Genomic DNA, 19,958 nt, shown 5'->3' with positions numbered 1-19,958 from the left:
CTTTTACTATATCTATTGGTTACTTGAGAAGAACTTTTCACTTGGTTTTAATATTACTAAAGGGTTGTAAAATCTCTGAAAAACCTAGCCCTTTGAAATTACTAATCAAATTACAGATGAAATTTACCGGTACGTTCCAATTTCACAATGAGACTACTCAATACTCAATAATAATATCTGATAGACGTTAAAAGTAGAGATACCGAAATGTCTTAAAATACCAAACTTGATTATAAAGCATAATAAGATCCAACCAACAACGCCCAGGAAAAACAGAAACATAAAGAGTATCAAAAAGAGTATCAAAGTTGAAGGGTCGACGAAAAACAATTATGAGACATCGATCCCAGAGAAGATTTAAACAAAATAGGGGGCATTTAAAGTTCGTGGACTGTTCTCCATCAACAGAAGAACATCGAGGTTGCAACCTTACCATGCAGCTGCGGCATGGGAGGCACAGGGACAGCCCCAGGTGTGGTGATCCCGCCATGGCTGCTTGAAGTCTCAGACATCTCTTCATACTTCATCACCGTTCCCATTTGCGCAGCTGCCAAATGAGCATAGCAAATGGGTGCAACTGCAAAAAAAACAAAAGAAACTTTAAAGTTGAGATATTGCACATAATGTAACTATCAGCAATCAATACATAAAAGATGTGAGCATTACCGACTGAGATGGCAGTGGTGCTCCTCTGGTAGCTACAAATATCAAAGCAGACAATTAAAAGATTATTGTCAAGTTTAGAAGACTTTGTAAAACCACAAAGATACCAATCAGACAAAGACTTCTAGTTCTTACACATAGGATAGAGAATGCACAAGTTCTTGGAGGTCATCTGTTGCAAATCCAATCTCATCATAGAGCACATGGTAATGAGTTGGCCTTGTAGTTCCCTAACACATCGAAATCAATAGAAAAGTGTTAAGTTTGATACATACTGGATTCGATCAGAAGACTAATGTAGGAGCTACTTACAATCATCCCAGCATGGGCACAGAGATAGAAATCATTGTTGCGTGGGTGGCAGATCTGGCTGTCAATTATTGTTCCTGCAGGCAGACACCACGTTTCAGGTCATTTGAAACGCAATGACCAATATAAAATCATGCACTGGTGAAATGGGAATTACCTGGTGGAACATTATCAGGGCCTCTGCTCTGAAAGAACTTGGTATGGTGGTTCTTCTGGGCAACAATCACTGTAAACTTTGGATTCCAATTTTCATCCAGAAACTTACAGGCCTAACAATATAACCACAAAATCAGGCCAAATATGAGCAGGATATACTAAATAAACCGTGTTTGTGTAACTGGAAAGTTCCAGAACCATAATCCGATCCAATTCAATATTAAGAACTTGATTGAACTGAGACTCACTCACACCATCCCTACATGTATATTAGTAAAAACAGTGAGTTAAAAAGTTGAATTCTAACTTTTACATGATTCCTTAAATAGATTTAAGTCTACCTGAAAATGATGATGTGCTCTGGTTTCCTCTTCTCTGAACTGAAGTAAAAGTCGAGCAAGAGCTCCCTGTAAACAGTAGGTAAATCTCTAAATTACACTGGTGTCCAGCATACTTAAAAAAGGATGAAAGAATATTGTTCCATTGACAGGGCCCTAATAATGATTAAGATAACAAAGCTCTGCCCAGAGCAATGAAGATAACATTCCATGATTTTTACCTGAACATTCCTTCATCTTTGTCAGAGACAAGTTTGAAGAGATTGTCAATCATTTCCATTTTGCGTGATTGTGTGCGTACACATGCCTTGTATTTTGAGATGAGTGGCCATTGTCTGGAGCTTACAACCTATGATTTCCAAACACAAATGCCAAGTTATCAGAAATGAACACTCAACACTAGATGAGAGTAAGAATGTCCTCTCGATAAACGCACATTGAAAGAGATCATAAGAAACAATTACAAAAATCAGTATTACCGCAGCAATTGATGGTATATCAGACATTCCCGGGGAACCATGGGATACATCCATCCCAACAATGATGGTAGGGACTTGGGTTACTTTTGGCATTGCTGGAGAGCGCTCCATAGCTAGCATAGAGTTCAGTCCACCAAGCTACATATACAAATAGAATAGAATTCAGTTCAGCTGTAAGCCTGTAAAGTCTTTAAAATCTGTCCTGAAATTCTAATTGAACAAAGTCAAAATTTTCAGAGACTACCTTGGCATTTATCTTTAGAAGAACATTGGTGAGATACTGATCGTTCACTCTTGTAGGAGCAATGCACTGAGTCACAATTCCAAGATCAACAAGATTCTTTTTCTTCCAAGGACCTGAAAATTTTCAGACACGTATATGAATAGTTATGCATTTGCAATCAAGGGGAAACAGGCCCTATTGAAGAATGTTAAGAGAGATGTACCATAAACATCAGAGTTTTTCCTTTCAGAGAGTATGCAAAGAAGGAACAGAGGCGGCCCTGGGAGTTTGGATTTTATCTGCTCAAACATATTCTCCACTCTCTTAGTAGCTGGTGCATTCCTAAACTGAGGATTTTCAGTAATGACATCCTTGAATGGATGCTCTACGTTCTGGGAATATAAGGGGGAAAAGGGAAGAATTAATAGGAGTTGTGCATATGATTTTATTTGTGAATATAAGGGGGAAAAGGGAAGAATTAAAAGGCTTACAATTCCTTTCGCCTGTCCACATCTAATCAAGTCACGAATGAGCCCATTTGTATCACAACGAGCAGAGAAGTTCACAACAGCCCATCTAGTAACCGTCGTTGGCTCAACAAGTTTCTGCATTAAGGATTTCAGTTAGTAGTAGAGAGGTAAAACTATTCCAAGTAAAGCAAGAGATTAAAAAATCTAAGCACCTTATTATTAAAGTTCCAACGCCCATTGTTTGGCCTTAAGTCCATTCCATTGCCCACTTTCAGCTGTTTGGAAGCAAGGACAAAGATAATCAGTATTAAAACAACCAGAAGCTATAAGGAAAAGATACAGCAAGAGAGCAAGGAGAGTCACATTTGGTGTTGGTAGAATGCGGCCCTCCACTTGGGTGAAGTTAGATATAATGCTGACACCACTATCTTGCAACACAGGGTCAGCATTATAATTGCTGTCTTGTAGACCCTGCAAGATAAATCAGAACATAAATCATAATAAACAGAAAAAGCTTCAAAGTGTCAAGGTTAATGAAAAGAAGACTTACTTTGGTTAGAGAAGCCATTCTTTCTGGTGGCTTCTGCCTAGACTTTTCTACTAGCGCAGCCCTCTGAAAATTGGTAAGTGATTTTGTGTATCGTTGTAGGGACACAAGATCACAGAACTGCGAACGTGAAAACCAACAAGAATTGTCATAATTAGTTATATTAAAAATTGTGGGAAAGCAGAAAACAATAATGCACTTAAAATTACCTCAATGGGGAAGTAAGTGGGACGCTTCGGCTTACCAACATTGATGCAAGGAAATTCAGCTGAAGATCGCACATCAATGTTACGTTCCTTATAGTAGTTGAGCACTGTGATCTCAACCTCCTCAAATTCTCCCTTGTCGTTAGGTCTCCTCCATGTAAACCTATATCAAATAAGGACAGATATATTAGAATGAACTCAAAGCAATATACATGGTGATAAAAAAAAAATCAGATGAATTTGTATTAGAATGACCATACATCTGATCTTTGCATTTTTGCTCACTTAGGCCGCTGATTTTGTATTCTCTGTTTGATAGGGTAACTTTGACCCTCAGATTCTTGAGAACACGTTTAGCCTATTAGAAAACACTAGGTGAGTACTTCTCAGAGATGCTAATACATTAGTCAAATATATTACAGCATAAAAGAATATGACGTACCTTGTTCCAGTCCACACCAGATGGATCTCTCTTGTTCTGGTTTGCTTGTAGGAATTCAACCACAGGTCCAGGTTGTACTATCATGGTAGTTGAAGTGTCTGAAGAAAATCCAAAGCAAATAATCAAAGTCTAGCAACCAAATGTTACAAAGAAGAATCTAACAACATGAAATCTTAAAAGTACTCACCAATATTCAAGGACAAGCCTCCCTGAGTAGTTCTGAAACTTGAATGGAAGCCTCTACAACCACTCACACCTCCACCAATTGGAACAAAGTTCTTTACGTCATTGTGGAAAAATGACTGGCGAACAAGGAGGCAACCTCTGCAAACAGAAATAACATAACATAAACGATCAAGCAAATAACTTTTTTTTTGAAATACAAAGAAATACCCAGAATTTAACTTACTGCTTAGCTGCACTTTGGCGCAAAATAACATCCAGCACTCTTATAGCATCTTGAAGATTCTCTGTCTCCTTCCCTTGAAGAGCGCTTGCAATAGCCTGCATGGGGATCTTTGCAGCATAACTTATCTCAACCATGAATTTCTTAGATTGGGTGGGACGCCTTGATCTTTTCCTATCAGCGTCGTTTGTGTCATTTCCAGAGTTATTTCTGCAGATAAAGAGGATATCATAGCATTATAGACTTGGAAGAAAATGAAACAGATTTCACAGAAACAATATAAAATCAAAAGGAATCAAGTTCCACACCTGCTAGAAGGTACATCTTCAAGAACAACAGAGAAGTCAAGTTTGTTGCTGGGAAGAGCACCAACAGTGAAGAGAGTCTTCTCGCCATCATAAGCAAAGTATTTGGAACCCAAATCACTCTGATAGGTATCCTGAACTTTGTCAAGAATCTTTCTGCCTATACCTTTAGCCTCCACTGGACGGCCATCTTCATATGAGATAGCAACCTGTATCCAAGACAAATCCAAACATTATCATTTATCCTAGACACTAGACAAAAAAAAAGAAATAGAGCTATGGTAGAAATAGGATTAGTAGAGGACACAATAATATATAATACATACACTGTAGTGAAAGAAGTAACCGGTAGGTTTGTTGAACTTGACTCCAAAGTGATTAGTAAGAAGAGGAATCTTCTGTCCTTTGGTCCCGCTACCTCTACGAGCCATTGGGAGAAGAAGGTTCTTTTTGACAGGCACCAGTTCAGGGACAAAATCTGTTGGAACGAGAGGCGGAGGTGGTGGTAACCCTCCATCTTGCTTTACGCCACTCCCACTCGCTTCATCAGAATCCATCTCTGAGCGTACAAAAAACACAAGGTCAGAAAACAAAAACACACAACCAAAAATTAATGGCAATGGTAAAGCATGAACGCTAGCTACAAATATCAACAGAACAAACCATGGATTCAGATTTCATCATCACAAAAAAAACAAAGCAATCGTCACACAGTTACTTAAAAAGTTAAACTCAGCAGATAAAACATGCTCCAGGAAAAATGGCAAAAAAAAACGAGCAGTCACGCAAAAGCACTGAACAACCCATAGTCTAACAGATCAATAGCGATGAAATCTAAAGAAGAGATTCGTCAGCAAACCCATTACATCATCACAAACGAAACTCAGATTTCTCACAAACAAAAAAAAAACCATTAGCGTTATGCTTCAAGCGACTAAAAGCAACAAAAAAAAAAAGGGAAAGCAAAGAAACGAGCATTCACGCAAAAGCACTGAACAACACATAGTCTAACAGAGCAATAGCGATGAAATCTACAGATCTAAAGAAGAGATTCGTCAGCAAACCCCATTACACCATCACAAACAATACTCAGAAAGAAACACAGATCTAAGATCAACCAGAGAACACCTCAAACAAGCATAAGGAAGATATGACATAAACAAAATATGGTGAAGAAGAACGAGATGTACGTGCACATGAAGACATATATACGACCAAAAAAAAAAAAAATCGTCAGCTAAAAAAGCGAGTGTGGGTGAAGGAGAAGAGAAAGAGATCTTTGGAAAAAAGCGAATGTAGAGGAGACAAAGAACACAGAGCAGCAAAAGAAACCCAGAAGATTTTTTTCTCGGGAAACTTCAACGAAACAAAAAGCAAACACGCCAACAACATTTATTTTTCCCAGGTTTCTCAACAGATAGAGATCAGAGAGAAGACCCCACGGAAAAAAACAAAAATCCCCAAAAAAAAAAAATCCAGTGAGCTACAACATGAACAAACACTACTACGAGTCTACGATCCCCAAAAAAAAAAGCAGAGAAGCTTATGAAACAACAGCCAAAAAAAAAAAAAAAGTAGAAAAATCACGACTCACGAGTTTAGAGCGTTTATTTAACAGCTAAACGAAGACGACAAAGAAGACAAATCAACACTAACAAAGAAGAAATCTAAAAAAAAAAAACTCAGAAACCTAAGAAACAGCCAAAATAAAAAAAAGCAGAAAATAACAAGTTTAGATTGTTTTACAGCAAAACGAAGACGACGAAGAAGAAGACAGATAAACACTAACGAAAGACGAAATCTAACCCAAAAAAAAAAAAAAAACTCTAGAAACCGAAGAAATCAACAGTAATGATGCATGGAAGGTAGAAATCGAAGATACATTGAACGATTTCCACTGTAAAACAACCAAAAATCATATACCTAGTCGTTCGTTGTTGTGCTGAAGACGAGAGACGACGAAAACAACACAGAGCAGAGCACTTGAGAGAGAAGAAAGAGAGAGAGAGCTTTTAAGGGAAGAGGAAGAAACGGAGGAGAGGAAAAGGGTTTGTTTTTTTTTTTTTGGGGAAGGGTTTGGTGGTTCACTTCTTCATATATTAACTTCTTTTACACCTCATCATTATACATTAAATTATTAAATAAATAAAAAAATTGCAGACGCAAACTAGAGTATATTATTAAGTTATTTATTAAAAGGGGAAAAATACCATATTTTGTTAATAATAAATAATTTTGGTGAATAAAACGGATAATTACATGTTTGTTTACTTGGAAACTATAGGAGTCTACATAGAATCAAATACTTATTATATATATACTAGTCAAATTGTTTTGTTGGAAGTTTTATTATAGAAATGTTTTTATCTACAAATTAAAAGAATAACTTTACACTTTTCTTTTCTCTCTCTTAAAAGAAAATCACACACACCACTTATCAGTTTAGTAATTACGGTTATTAATTGGGATACTGGTTTAAGTAAATTAAACGATTTCATTTCGCATAATGAATGAATACTTGTTTTAGCTAATACCTATACGTATCTCTTTCGATTCATAGATTTCTTCAAATTACTATTTTTGCCGTTCTTTGAGAGTGTCTATGTTGTAAAAGATGTTGGTCTTTCTTATGGTGTTATGCTGACTGGTCTATATCTATATCTTTCTCCACTTCCTATTTGGAATTCTAACAGTTTTACAAAAATATTTACATGATGATTATATATATCAAAGATTTATTTGGAGTTGATAACTCTTTTAATTAAAGCTAGGCAGGCACGGTTCTGTGATCTAGTAGTAGTAGTAGCTAAGTACCATTGCGGAATTGTGGATGGTATCAGTTGAAACTTGAAAGTGTTACTTTCATTTATGGTTTTATATCTTTAAGCCATTATGTATTCATTGATTGATGATGGCCACATGACGATCTCTTCTATATGAAAAAACTGTAAAGAACATAATATGCGCCCTATATATATGTTACAATAAATGAATATAACGAACATAGGAGATCGTGCATGCAGTGATTAATTATTGAATCATCGTATCCATATATATTTTCAAATGTGAATTTAATCAACCTTAAGAAAGTAGCTGTTGGCTACGTTACGTATCTTAATTTATAGAACTAAGAAAATGTATAAAAAAAAAAATATTTGAGTATATAAGTTTATGTAAGTTTATAAGGCGGTTTAAAATGTCAAAGTCTTGAGTTTGTGATTGTTAATAACCACAAAAAGAGACAAATTTTGAGTTATGTGTATTCAATGAATTAGAAAAAAAAAGATACATTTGTTTTCTTATAACATTTTAAAAAACAATGGGTCAAATTTATATATTCATCATATCTTAACTCTTAAGATTAAGCCTAATTCCCAAGTATTAGTACAAAGATTGGAGTCTTATGAACACACACACACACAAAACGTTCTCGAGCTAGTTTATACTTTATACGTACATACATGGGCGCTTGGCCTCCAGCTAATTTCAATCCCGATAGAAGTTAATTAAGTTATTATACTACACTAGTACTTATCACGGAAAGCTCATCGCATCATGAAATTTTTAAGCGTGTGCATTGTGTGATTCGATCATTTGTGTCAAACACAAACACAAACCTTGAAAACAATAACGTATACTTCTTTTTAATTTATTCTATATATGCACCCAAATAAATAGTGTACTAGTAATGGTATATACCACAATTCTAAAAGTCTTGGTGCCACGTTATATTTCTTGAAGCTATTTAAAAAAAAAAAAAAAAAGTTTTAGCATTTGTGTGGTTTGTATGCTGGACAACTGTTAGAATCCTACACATAGGGAAGCTAAAGATCAAATCCTACACTTGTCACGCCAGTTTCTCATATTAATAAGAGTATAAGAAAATAAAAAAAATTATGAGTTTATTGAATAAAAATTATACTATAATTTTTGATATATGCTTGACAGAGCCAGAAAAAAAAAGGCTTAAAATATGCAATGAGATGGATTTGACTCGCTTCACACTAATATATGTGAAAAAAAAATCAATATTGTTGGTTTCAACTTAAAAAGAAACCAATCACAATATTTCTGATTTCACAAATGGTTAGTTTGACTGTTTGACTAATTTATTTCTTTTGTCATTATCCATCATTTTGAAATTTGAAAGTGTAGTTATTAAAAAAAAAAAAAAGAGTGAACAAGATTACAAAATTAATGGGTTGTACGCAAACATCGTTCTATGCCCTGCACTGCTGCCCAAAAAAAAAGAAAAAGAAACAATAACCAAAAATGTGTAAAAACAAAATAGTAAATGCTGCTGCTTTTGCTTTGCTTTGATTGCGTACATGGGAAACAAAAAAAAACAAGGGCGTGTTTGATGTTTGCTCTGCGACTGCGATGTGCATCAGACTGCAAAATGCAGTGTGACCTGTGGCTGTGGGTGGGTTTTTTTTTGTCATCTTGTAAAAAAACCTTTCCCATTCCGATTCCTATGTTCTTCTCTCTCTCCTTTAATTGTATAATTTGTATTGGTGCAGGTTGTCTTTTTCATGTATATAATACTACTACTTTTTTTTTTTTTTTCCTCTCTTTTTGTTTTCATATTTACGTTATTATCCGTCCATTTGTAAAAGCAATATACATTTTTTGAACTCACTTTTTTTTTTTTTTTTTTCATATTTACAGTAAAGCAATATACATTTTTTGAACACACTAGTCATGGTACATTGGTACTACACCAAATTGTTCGTTATACTATTAGCAAATTTATGGTTAGATTGGACCTTGTTGGTCTTTGATATGATTTGACTATTATGGTAGAGATTCATCCATCATAGACGAGAGGAAAAATCAAAAAGAGCATTATACTGTTTTGAATTGATTCCCGTTGGTCTTTGATATAACTTCCATTCCATGTAACTATTGTATCAAAATTTTGCTAATATGTTTCTTTTGATGGGAAAGGATATATGAATCTTTTTTTTAAAAAATAATGCTAGTGTATCTTTTTCCAACTTATATTTCTATGCTATATAAACTTACAAGTTTTTAAACATGTTAAAGTAGCAAGGGTGTAATTTAACTGATGTGACACACAAACTTATTCATTGTGCTGTGTAACCAACCTGTAAAAGATACTAATGATGCCATTACCCTTAAATATAGATTTGCTTTTTGACAGTTCTTTTAAGTCCTTTTTTTGCAATTCCAACACATTTCATTGTCAGATTTGTTAATTTTCCTTAAATTAGGACCACTTTTACAATTACGGAATTACCACTAACAAACAAGCGCAAAAGGAACTTCGGTGTTTCTGAAAAAAAAAAAATAATTAAAATTTATGAAAAAAATTAGCTGGCAAAAATTAGTTTTTATTACGTCATCGAGTCGATACGTTTCCCGCCATCTCTCTCTCTCTCTCTCTTTCTCCCCAAAAAAAAAAAAAAAAAAAAACCTAATTCACAGAAATCCCTAGGGTTCAATTTGATTCTAAAACCCTAACTTTTTCATACGGCGAAATTGCGAAGGGGGTTTGAGGATGGCGCTAAGTTGGAAGCACCATACGCTAATTCAGGCTTTGATTTCACGAGGTCCTCTCAAGGAGAGAGAATTTCATTCAATCTTCACCGGCGTCACCGGACGAAACCCAGGTCCGTCTCTTTCTAGAATTCGTATGAATTATCAGAGTATCTTTCTTTCGTGGGTTTGCGTCGGATTGAATTTTTATTGAGTCAAAATCTGTAATTTTTACGGCAATTTTAATCGTGTGTAAGTATTAGTTTCGTACTCTCTGGAAGATAAAGCTTTATGTTGAATGAATTGGCAATACTAAGTTTGAGGAGATTAAGTCGATTCAGAATTGAGTTACTGGTCATTGTAATGTTGAATGTTAGAAGGATCCATGGAGTATTTGTGTTGATTGTATTGTTTGTTCTTTTTGATGCAGGAACGGTTAAAAAGATATTTGACAAGTACCTTCTTGAGATAAACAAGGAACTTTCATATGTTCACTTTGAGTTGAAGGCTTGTAGAGATCAGTATGATGGTCAAGTTTGTTATGGAGTGGTTAACAACGTGTCTGATGACCAATCCAAACTCGGGACAAAATATTCTGTGCCTCAGATTGCATTCTTTAAAGGCATTGTAAGTGTCACATTCAGACTTTTTGGCTTATGTTCTGTTCCTTGTTTATCAAATTTCTTTGTCTCCTCTGTACTGAATTTATTTTTGTGAGTTATATGTCTTCTGTTACGAGATTATTTACTAAGTTCACATATATAAGTCTGCTTTGTCATTCTCTCTTCTTGCTATGTGTGCACTTAGATGATTTTGGGATATGCTTTAAGTCAATATCTGTGCTAGTTTTCTGCGACACTTATGACTTTGACTTCTGGCAGATAGAAGCAATTGCACAGGATGAAGCTGCTCAAGGTTGCATATCGGGTTTTGATGCACTCAATATCCGATTGGAGAACCAGGTCAATCTTAGTCCCTGACTTATGTATATTTTGTCAAAAGTAACCGTTCCTATCCACTGCTCAATATACTGATCATGGTAACTTTAAAACTGCTACTATCTTACAGCGTTGCTAGAAAGAACTCTGTTCTGTATGATATAATCTGAAACGATAGTTACCTTTGTTGCTTGTAGGCTTGTTGATCAAATCATGCACTTTTGAGTTATATTCTTCTTGTATGATATCACGTGTTTCATCCCCAGTTATGATTGTTGGATCACTATGGAAAAACGAATGTCAAATTTCTCTTTTGTCTGTTTGATGAAGACAACTAATTGGGATCTTTCCTATATAACCACATTTTATTATTGATATTTACTTGGTTGGACTATATAATTTTGGTGTGTTACGGTTTAACTGATGTTGTGTTAATATCTCAGATATCAAGTGAAGCCAGCAGCAGTCAACAGCAAGTCCCTGCTGCATTCAAGAACTTTTCAATGACACAAAAGGAAAAAACTCTCGATGAACTTGTAAGGGACAAATGGCTATGCCGCACAAGAGAGGGCAACATCGGACTTGGTATAAGATCTCTTCTTGACCTGCGCAGTTGGTTCAGGAACAGTGATGTTCCTCCCTGTGAGGTCTGCAATGAAGCTGGAGTAAAGGTCAGAAACCTGTTTGGATTGGGATTCAATATTCAATGGTGATAAATATTATCTGTAATTTCATATCTGATTTGTTTTGTGTTCTGACAATTGTATCCAACTTTCCAGGCGGATGTGTGTCCAAGCGAAGGTTGCGCTGTCCGGATACACAAGTACTGCCTCAAACAATTGTTATCTCAAAGGGTACACACCACACAGAGCTTCTTTAGACTGTCCTTGACCCCAATGGAATTTGCGTTTGACTTCAATAGTAGTTTTCATTCTGAATCACATTGAAATTGCAGGATGATAAACGTTGCTCTGGTTGTGGCAAGCAATGGCCTTTGGGTAAGGTCACAAAAGCAGAAGCTGTTGAAGAAGCAATGAATGAGGAGGAGGAAAACGAGACCCAAGCCACAGGTCCAAAATCCAAGAGAAGAAGACAACATAGGAGTCACGAAGACCCAACTAGTGCTTCGCAAGCTTCTTTAGCTTCAACTAGTGGTGCAAATGGGAGAAGAGTAACCCGTAGCACTGCGCATTTGAGGTAAAAAACCTGTTGAAGGACTCGTGTTTTAGGGCTTTAGATGTATATTTTGATGCCTGTTTCTATGTCAAACATCATTAGAAATTTGGTCTGATACTGATGTCTTCTTTTGTGGAATCATTGATGGAATGTTAAACTCCTCGGTTAAGCCTCCTACTATATTATTTAAACTGAAATTCCAGAGAATTCGATTTCAACTACATTTACTTAGGATACATGGGATGCAAAATTGTGACATTGTCCTTTGCACATTCTTGATTGGCCATTGAACTAAAAATCTAATTAAACTTGCAAAATTATAAAGTTGATTTATGAGTGGTAGGATATCTTTTTTTTCTTTTTCAACTAATGGTAAGATATCTAATTAATCAATTAATGCCTAAATTTCATGATTTTTCTTCTAATTTCACTCATATTTTCTACTAATTTTAGTTGGATATATTATTAATTTCAGTTGACTGTATTTTCATTTTCCAAATATAGAACAAAATAATCCACCTTTTCATTTCGAACGGAGCAAATTTCAATTATATTTCAAAAAATTATAATGAAATTAAGCAAACTACAAAAAAAAAAAAAAAAAAAAAAACATGAACCGAACAAAAATCTGAAATGCTCATAAACATATCACATCATTAAGGCATAAAATAAAACTTAGCTCATCATATAATTCACAACTGTATCGCAATTTTCCGTTATCACAGTTGCTGATGCCGTTAATTTATCCACTATTACTTTGCAATCCACCGTCACGGTCATCGTCCACGTCGTAACGGCGCCAACCTTAAACTTAACGGGCGCTTTGATTTTAACCCCAAACGGCACTTGACCTTTCTTCTGCGATTCCGTCAACCCTTTACGCGACGCCTTCGTTAACTGGAGACTCAAACCCTTTAACACAGTCGTAATCACCGTTACATTATCCGCCGGCTGCTTAAACGCCGTGAACTTGCCGTTACCAAGTTCCATCCCGTCGTAAAAAACCTTAGCTTCGTTCCCTAAAACGTAGATTAAACCGAGTTTGCCGTTTTCGTTATGAGCTCGCAGCTTAACTCCGATCACCGGAGAGATAGGAGACGATGTCGTCAGATTGAGTCCGGTGACGGAGACTCCACTCACGGAGTATTGCGGCTTTTGCGGACGGTAAACGAGGTAGAGGACTCCGCCGGCGATCGCTGCGAGGAGGAGGAGGATGAGCAAAGCGGCGAGGGAATAACAGAAACACCGCCGGCAAGGAGAATGGTTTGGTTTCTGACGAGAGAGGTACTCGTAACGGTGAGCATTTTCCGGCGGAGGAACGCGGTAAATCTCATCTTTACGGATTTCGATGACGTAAGTCCCAGACGGTGGCCTGAGCCTCGGTTTCTGATGAGAATCGACGGAGTAGCTCGAAGAAGTATCGTTTGTGTCTATCGACGGATGCTTTGTTCGGTGGTGACCGTCTTTGTTCTTTAGAAACCCGTCGGAGTTGTTCTCGCCGGTGAGTTCTTGTGGTTTCTCGAAGGTCATTTTCTTGAATTTTTGAAGCTCAGAAAGAAATGAAATGTTTTGAGTTTTTTTTTTTCTTCTTCTTGTGACAGTCGTCAAAAGGATGATATTAAAAATCTTTTGATTGGTCTATTTTTGTCTTTTTTTATTTAATACTAATAATTTGTTTTAAATACAGAAAGTGAGAAAGGTGTATACTTGGAGATTAGGACGTGATTGCATGAATGAATAACCATATCGGGCATATATCAATTAGAGATTCTGGTGAGGTAATAATAAGTATTTATGATTTGGTTTGAAGATAATGAGTATTAAAGTTTCCATTCGTGTCCACTATGGCAACCAATTGGAGAAAGCCTAGAAATGGAAGGTTTATCAAGAAGAGATTACGAAAGTCAACATTTTTGGTTTATAGAAACTTTGAATTGAGATATCTTGAAAACGAAATAAATAAAAATTTGAAGATGTAGGATGTTAAAATCTTTTATAGTGGATGATAACAGTAAAACGAATCCTAAAAACCTGGCCAAAAAACTTATTCACCACAAAAATCTCAACTAAACTACCAATAAAACACATTTAATCAGATATAATTCATACTTAAAATATAAAACTAAAAAAAATTATATTTTCAGTTAACCCACAAATAAGACATTTGATTATACACTTTGAAATCAAACTTTAATATAAAACTAAAAAAAAAAAACTAATTAAACCATAAGTAAAACACATTTTTGTAATATACATTTAACTCACAATTTAATATAAAACTAGAAAAAAATATTTTCAATTAAACCACAAATAAAACACATTCAATCATTTAAATTTAACTCACAGTTTAATATAAAGCTAAAAAAGTTCAATTAAACCATAAATAAAACACATTTAATCATATACATTTAACTCACACTTTAATATTAAAACTGAAATACGATAAAAAATATATTTCTAATTAAACCCATAAATAAAACACATTTTTCATATAAAACAAAAAAAAAATATTTCCAATGAAACCACAAATAAAATACATTCAATCATATAAATTTAACTCACACTTTAATATAAAACTGATAAAATGATTTCCAATTAAACCACACATAAAACACTTTTAGTCATATAAATTTAACTCACACTTTAATATAAAACTAAAACAAAATAAAAATAATTAATTAAAACATAAATAAAACACATTTAGTCATATACATTTTACTCACACCTTAATATAAAAACTGAAATAAAATAAATTTGCATTAAAAATATTTTTCCACTCAATTTTATTCAACACAAAATAAATTAGATTTAACTCTCATACTTTTTAGTTTCTTAACTGTAAATAGTTAAATACTAATTTTTCATTCTCTCATTCTCTTTCACTTTATCTTAGATATTATACATTTTTGTGTTTTTTGTTGGTTGGTTGTTGTTTTTGTATGTGTTAAAAAAACATATTAGATTTCATTTTAAAAGCTTAATTCTAGATTTTAATTTTAGAGACTATATTACATGTATATTACTCTTTTTTTTTCTGATTTTTTGAAGATACATCTCTATTGTCCCTAAAACAAACATTCACAAAATCAACCTACTAAAACTTACAGGTCCTTTGTCTATATTTCAAAAATCACATATTACAATTTAATGAGCCCATATTATAAATAACTCTTTTATATATAGCTAACCTAGATTTTAAAATTATTAATTCTTCTCTAATAGCATCTATTGCTTAACTAAAACCCTACCTTACTCCTATCTCCAAACTAAATTACCAAAAAATTCATAAAATGTAGTAATATGAGCAACACATTCACGTCTGAATCTCAATAGTTTCAAGAACCAAAGCTCAATAAGATGATTAGTCACATATTGAACATAGATATATATTTTATATGTACATTATATTATATTATATTCAGCTGCTTCCATCAGCTAATTCCTATTATTGATTCTAAAATATCACCAGAAAAAACAAACCAAAAGGTGTTTTCGAAGAATCTGATCGGGCCCTGGAAGATGATGTACCTAGCACTCTCTCATTAAAGATACACAATGAGATTCAATATTCAATTCCTCGTATTTTTGTATTGTATTCTTATATATGAGCTTCAAGAAGATATTTGAGCTTTACGTACGCTCATACCACACAAACCAAGCGTATTATCCATCATACCAAGCTTAAATATTAAATTGTCACTCTATATAAATTAATTATTAACGCAAACCTTCAGCCCAAACTTTTATGACTACTTTTAATTTTAACTTCCAAAACTATTACATATAAATATTACAATCCAAATACAAATTGCAATAATTACAGTATTTCCCCATTTCCGAAATACAAATTAGGAGAATACATTTATTTTCAAATTTCCAAAAGCATATATTTGGGCTTACGATTTATTTACGTTTAAATTAAATTTGATATTCAATTATATCCCAAATTATCAACAAAATCTTCCAAACACAAATAAGGTCATCACCTATATAATTATGTGTTCTAGTATCATACTTACACAATATATTACTTCCTCTCAAAAATTCTTATTAGCTATTAAATATTAATTCATGCGCTGATTAGGGTAGAACAAATATATAGATCTGTCGTCATGTTTTGCCATGCTTTAAACTCTTCAGATATATAGTGCGTATTTTATAACAATTAATTTTTAAAATAAATATGATATTTTTGTTGATTTCTTTTTCAGAACACATAAGAAGAATGAATGACATCAAAATATATAAAAGTATATATCTTATTTCCAACCACATAAAAGTATATTTGTATACATGGTCAAGTCAACTCCCAAAATTATTTATATAGACAAATTATATTTTATTATTATGAAAATGGAATGACTACAGATATACTACTAAATGGAGGATGGACTTAGTTGTTGTATTCCAAAAGTAAATGTGTTTAATTTATAATGTTATAGTAAGAAGATCTGTAGGTGCAGTAGTGATATGATGTGAATATTGGCAAGCATTTATCAATAATAACTACTTCGACAAAAATATTTTTCAAATATAATAGTAATCAAATTTGACAGATTTTACACCACAAATTTTATCATGAATCTATTGCAAGCTGGTAACATCATAAAACAACAAGTCTTAATTGTAGAATAGAAATTGTATAACTTTTAATACATTTTTAGTCTAGCAAAACAATAAACTACGAGACAGGTTTTTACTTCTTTGATCATTTCAAAAAGGGTGAGCAAATATATTTATATATATTTAAAACAAAAGGTAATGAACAAAATACAAATTCCAAAAAAAAAGGAAATAACATAAAAAAGAAAACATTGATGGCATATTTATATTTTCAGGAATAAAAATATAGCATATAGTTGAATTATTATTATTTTTTTTTTTGTCAACATAGTTGAATAAACTCTCGTAGTTTATAAATATAAAAATCCTATATAGAAAAATGTATATATTATCATAATAATTTGCTTTCGAAGTTTCTGTAATGACTTTGTAAACTCATAACGATATCAATGAATTTGTTTAGCCGGAAAAAAAAAATCATAACAACCGGAAACTTTTATGGACCTGTCTACAATGGCCTTCTCTTATTGAAGCCCAAGACGAAAACAAAATAGTACAAGCATATACGTTTCTTGTCGAAAAAGAGAGGCTCCTCCCTCACTCAAATCAATAATGAAGTAAGTGTATTTGGAAATTTTGAATGGTTATTAAACTTATTATGAAACCTAATCTTCTCCATGGCTACAAGGGCTATGAAATGGAGAGATCAATAACTGTGTTCAATATGAGAGAGAAAAAAAAAGCAAGAAACAAAGCTATAAACTATAAAATATATAAAGAAAACTCAAGAAAGCTTTCTTTACTGAAGCCAAGATGTGGGCAATTCTTGCCCTTGATTCTGCAGATTGTTCGCCATTCCTACTGTTTCCGCTTGTCCATTGAAGTCAGCAGGTAAAGCTAAACCAGGATTATGATCCAGCATCAAAGGAGAAGGACTCATACTCCCAACCAAGTCATCGCTGTTGCCTCCTCTTTGTTCAACCTTTGGTCTGTAGAGATCGTTGGGTGGATTATACTGATCTTGAATGCTCTGAACCTGCTGCTGCTGCTGCATCCGGTTATAATCCGGACAAGGAACCATTGAACCGGACATACCATAGGTTTTGGTGGGTTGGTAGAAGGAAGTGACTTTATAAGGACAAGTCATTTGGTGATTCTCTCTCAAGTTCCTGTCATGAAATCCCATATGTGGTTGGCTATAAGGACAGAGACTGTTCTCACATGTTAGGATTGTTTGATGCATTGATATCCCCAAATCTCCTTCAAACTTCCTCTTGTAAACACAGTTGTAGTTGTTGTCAACTTCAGGATACTGCTGATTGAACCGATGAGATCCACCACCAATCCCTTCAACATCATAATTAGTAGATTCAGAAAACAGAACATTCCTGTCACCAGTTCCGGGAACAGGAAAGTTACAAGTGTTGTTGTTTTCTCTAGAGAACGTAAAAGGGTTATGCATTTGATCAACATTAGCCTTTTCTTGGTTAAGAGCAGCGAGCCACAAAGCGCCTTCCCTTGAAGTCATCTTCTCCTGCAAACTTCTAGACCGTCTCACGAGATTCGGTATGTTGCTAATATCAGAAGCCATATGTCTGATCACAGCAATCAAGACACCAACCTTCCAAAGCTTCTTGAGATCGTGAGGCTTCTTGTAAGGAGGAGGAAGTCCACGACAATCCTCAGGTAAAGACAGTTGACTCCACCAATCTTCTTTTCCCGTTGGCCACCAAGGCGGTGTCACGCCTTTATCCAGCGGGAAACGCCTCTGAGGAGGCTTGCAGTTAGGCATCAACGCTGACAAGAGAGCACCAAGAGTTGTATCTTGAAGCTCAAGCAACTTATGAGCGGTACAATCCCCAACGTCAGTCCCTAAATCACTTACATCAGAAAGATTGATGTCCCTCTGATGCTTCATGATAGCAGCCAATCCATTCCTATCAAACCTCACTTTGTCTTTCCACCATTCACGGAGGTTATCAGAAGACCCCGTCACAGTTTTCCCGTTCTCTAAGACAATCCCGTAAACGAAACCTTTAGCTTTGTAACGCTCCATTGTCTTAGACATGTACTTCAAGATCCCATCTTGAGCCTTGTACATGGTTCTCCTACTCGAATGCTGTAGAAGATCATCACCAAGTTGCTGCTGGTTCATCAACAACTTTTTCCCTAACCCCCCGTTCTTGGCCATCTCCCTGAGCTGCTTTAAACGCTGTTTGTCTCTCCAGATCTTCTTCTCAAGCTCCTCTATCTCCATTTCTTCATCACTACTCGCATCTTCGCCTATAGCATTATGCGTATCAGGACACACATCTCCCTCGGGAAATGGAGGCACCGGGTTACTACCAACTAAACCCCTGAAAAGCCCTCTATTGTTGTTGTTGTTATACATATCCACAGGATCTGCATAATAATAATAATAATAAAGCAATAAACTATTTGTTCACTTTTTATAATGAACCATCATCTAGTAATTACACCATATCAAATAAAATCTAATTTAAAAAAAAAAAATCTTTAGCAACCACACAAAAAAAAAAAAAAACAGAGACTTTCATTGAAAAAGTATCGAGAGATCTAACTTGTGAATTAAGATTCATATGAAAACAAAGGTTAAGAGAAACTAATTTTTTTTTTTTTTTTTTTTAAGAGAAACTAAATTTCACCCAATTAGTTACGGTTTACACCGCAACATACTACCAAGAGATTATAATCAAACTATACGAAACGAATATAGAGAAGGTAAGGTAACACAGATGCACACCAGACGAGATTAATGACGATCTAATCATGTAATGATTTATACAATCAAAGCATCGAATCTAACCTTTGATTATAAAACATTGATTTTTGAAGTGTTTAATGCATTTTCTCCGGACAGAAAAAAAAAAAAAAAAAAACCAAATCAGTTCTTGTAATAGGGAAATCTAACAAAGGTGAAAAAGGAAACCATCGGACAAAGATATCACAAAGACCAAACCCAACAAGTCAAAAAAAAAAAAAAAAACACAATTATGATACGTAAAAGGGTAATAATAAGAAACAGAAACGAAGGAAGAAGAGAATTTACCCAGAAAAAACTCTTGGAGACCTTATTTGTGTGTGTCGCTTCTTCGGCCACCAAATTCAAACCAAAGAAGAAGCTATTGGGACCCTGAGAAAGAGAAGAGACAGAGAGAGAGAGACTTATATATGTATGTTTGTGTATCTATATGTATTATGAGCATTAAATAAGAAG

General features: G+C 34.4%; 3 protein-coding genes and 1 pseudogene across 6 annotated transcripts; 1 reads left to right on the top strand and 3 right to left on the bottom strand.

The window, feature by feature from the left end:
• Window positions 1-208: 208 nt before the first annotated feature.
• LOC104770500 (protein argonaute 9-like) lies at window positions 209-6,826 on the bottom strand. Its single transcript, XM_087505050.1, has 23 exons — window positions 6,468-6,826; window positions 4,871-5,103; window positions 4,548-4,753; window positions 4,243-4,449; window positions 4,021-4,157; window positions 3,834-3,931; window positions 3,652-3,749; window positions 3,395-3,554; window positions 3,189-3,305; window positions 3,002-3,109; window positions 2,851-2,913; window positions 2,660-2,773; window positions 2,392-2,560; window positions 2,190-2,302; window positions 1,946-2,083; window positions 1,688-1,815; window positions 1,470-1,535; window positions 1,327-1,387; window positions 1,130-1,241; window positions 976-1,049; window positions 799-893; window positions 667-698; window positions 209-577 (listed from the first exon to the last, which is right to left on the bottom strand). Exons 2-23 carry the CDS (start codon window positions 5,099-5,101, stop codon window positions 402-404), a joined length of 2,703 nt encoding a protein of 900 aa, XP_087361176.1. The 5' UTR covers window positions 5,102-5,103; window positions 6,468-6,826; the 3' UTR covers window positions 209-401.
• Window positions 6,827-9,925: 3,099 nt separating this feature from the next.
• LOC104770499 (uncharacterized) lies at window positions 9,926-12,364 on the top strand. Its single transcript, XM_010494932.2, has 6 exons — window positions 9,926-10,177; window positions 10,474-10,670; window positions 10,925-11,005; window positions 11,425-11,652; window positions 11,761-11,835; window positions 11,937-12,364. Exons 1-6 carry the CDS (start codon window positions 10,066-10,068, stop codon window positions 12,180-12,182), a joined length of 939 nt encoding a protein of 312 aa, XP_010493234.2. The 5' UTR covers window positions 9,926-10,065; the 3' UTR covers window positions 12,183-12,364.
• A 319-nt stretch (window positions 12,365-12,683) lies between these two features.
• Window positions 12,684-13,792, bottom strand: LOC104770498 (NDR1/HIN1-like protein 13 pseudogene; annotated as a pseudogene). Its single transcript, XR_015592171.1, has one exon. The product of XR_015592171.1 is annotated as an NDR1/HIN1-like protein 13 pseudogene (transcript).
• A 3,554-nt stretch (window positions 13,793-17,346) lies between these two features.
• Window positions 17,347-19,958, bottom strand: LOC104770497 (ETHYLENE INSENSITIVE 3-like 2 protein). Of its 3 annotated transcripts, XM_087505048.1 has the most exons (3): window positions 19,791-19,922; window positions 19,548-19,591; window positions 17,347-19,123 (listed from the first exon to the last, which is right to left on the bottom strand). In XM_087505048.1, the coding sequence occupies exon 3, from the start codon at window positions 19,110-19,112 to the stop codon at window positions 17,520-17,522; it is 1,593 nt and encodes a 530-aa protein (XP_087361174.1). In that variant the 5' UTR covers window positions 19,113-19,123; window positions 19,548-19,591; window positions 19,791-19,922; the 3' UTR covers window positions 17,347-17,519. The 3 variants fall into 3 exon arrangements, with proteins under 3 accessions (XP_087361174.1, XP_087361173.1, XP_087361175.1); XM_087505047.1 differs by lacking the exon at window positions 19,548-19,591 and having other exon boundaries at window positions 19,791-19,958; XM_087505049.1 differs by lacking the exon at window positions 19,548-19,591 and having other exon boundaries at window positions 17,347-19,077.

Source organism: Camelina sativa, chromosome 20, assembly GCF_030686135.1.
Source record: "Camelina sativa cultivar CO46 ecotype springtype chromosome 20, ASM3068613v1".
In the NCBI taxonomy this organism is placed as follows: Eukaryota; Viridiplantae; Streptophyta; class Magnoliopsida; order Brassicales; family Brassicaceae; genus Camelina; species Camelina sativa.
This window is presented reverse-complemented; position numbering and strand designations above follow the sequence as displayed.

Excerpts from the sequence above, each read along its gene's own strand:
- LOC104770500 (XM_087505050.1), bottom strand. The coding sequence starts at position 5,101 with ATGGATTCTGATGAAGCGAGTGGGAGTGGCGTAAAGCAAGATGGAGGG. Across the intron at positions 4,158-4,242 it reads CGCCAAAGTGCAGCTAAGCA|AGGTTGCCTCCTTGTTCGCC; the intron begins GTAAGTTAAATT and ends TTCTGTTTGCAG. Across the intron at positions 2,914-3,001 it reads GCATTCTACCAACACCAAAT|CTGAAAGTGGGCAATGGAAT; the intron begins GTGACTCTCCTT and ends GCTTCCAAACAG.
- LOC104770499 (XM_010494932.2), top strand. The coding sequence starts at position 10,066 with ATGGCGCTAAGTTGGAAGCACCATACGCTAATTCAGGCTTTGATTTCA. Across the intron at positions 10,178-10,473 it reads CGTCACCGGACGAAACCCAG|GAACGGTTAAAAAGATATTT; the intron begins GTCCGTCTCTTT and ends TTTTTGATGCAG. Across the intron at positions 10,671-10,924 it reads TTGCATTCTTTAAAGGCATT|ATAGAAGCAATTGCACAGGA; the intron begins GTAAGTGTCACA and ends GACTTCTGGCAG.
- LOC104770497 (XM_087505047.1), bottom strand. The coding sequence starts at position 19,112 with ATGTATAACAACAACAACAATAGAGGGCTTTTCAGGGGTTTAGTTGGT.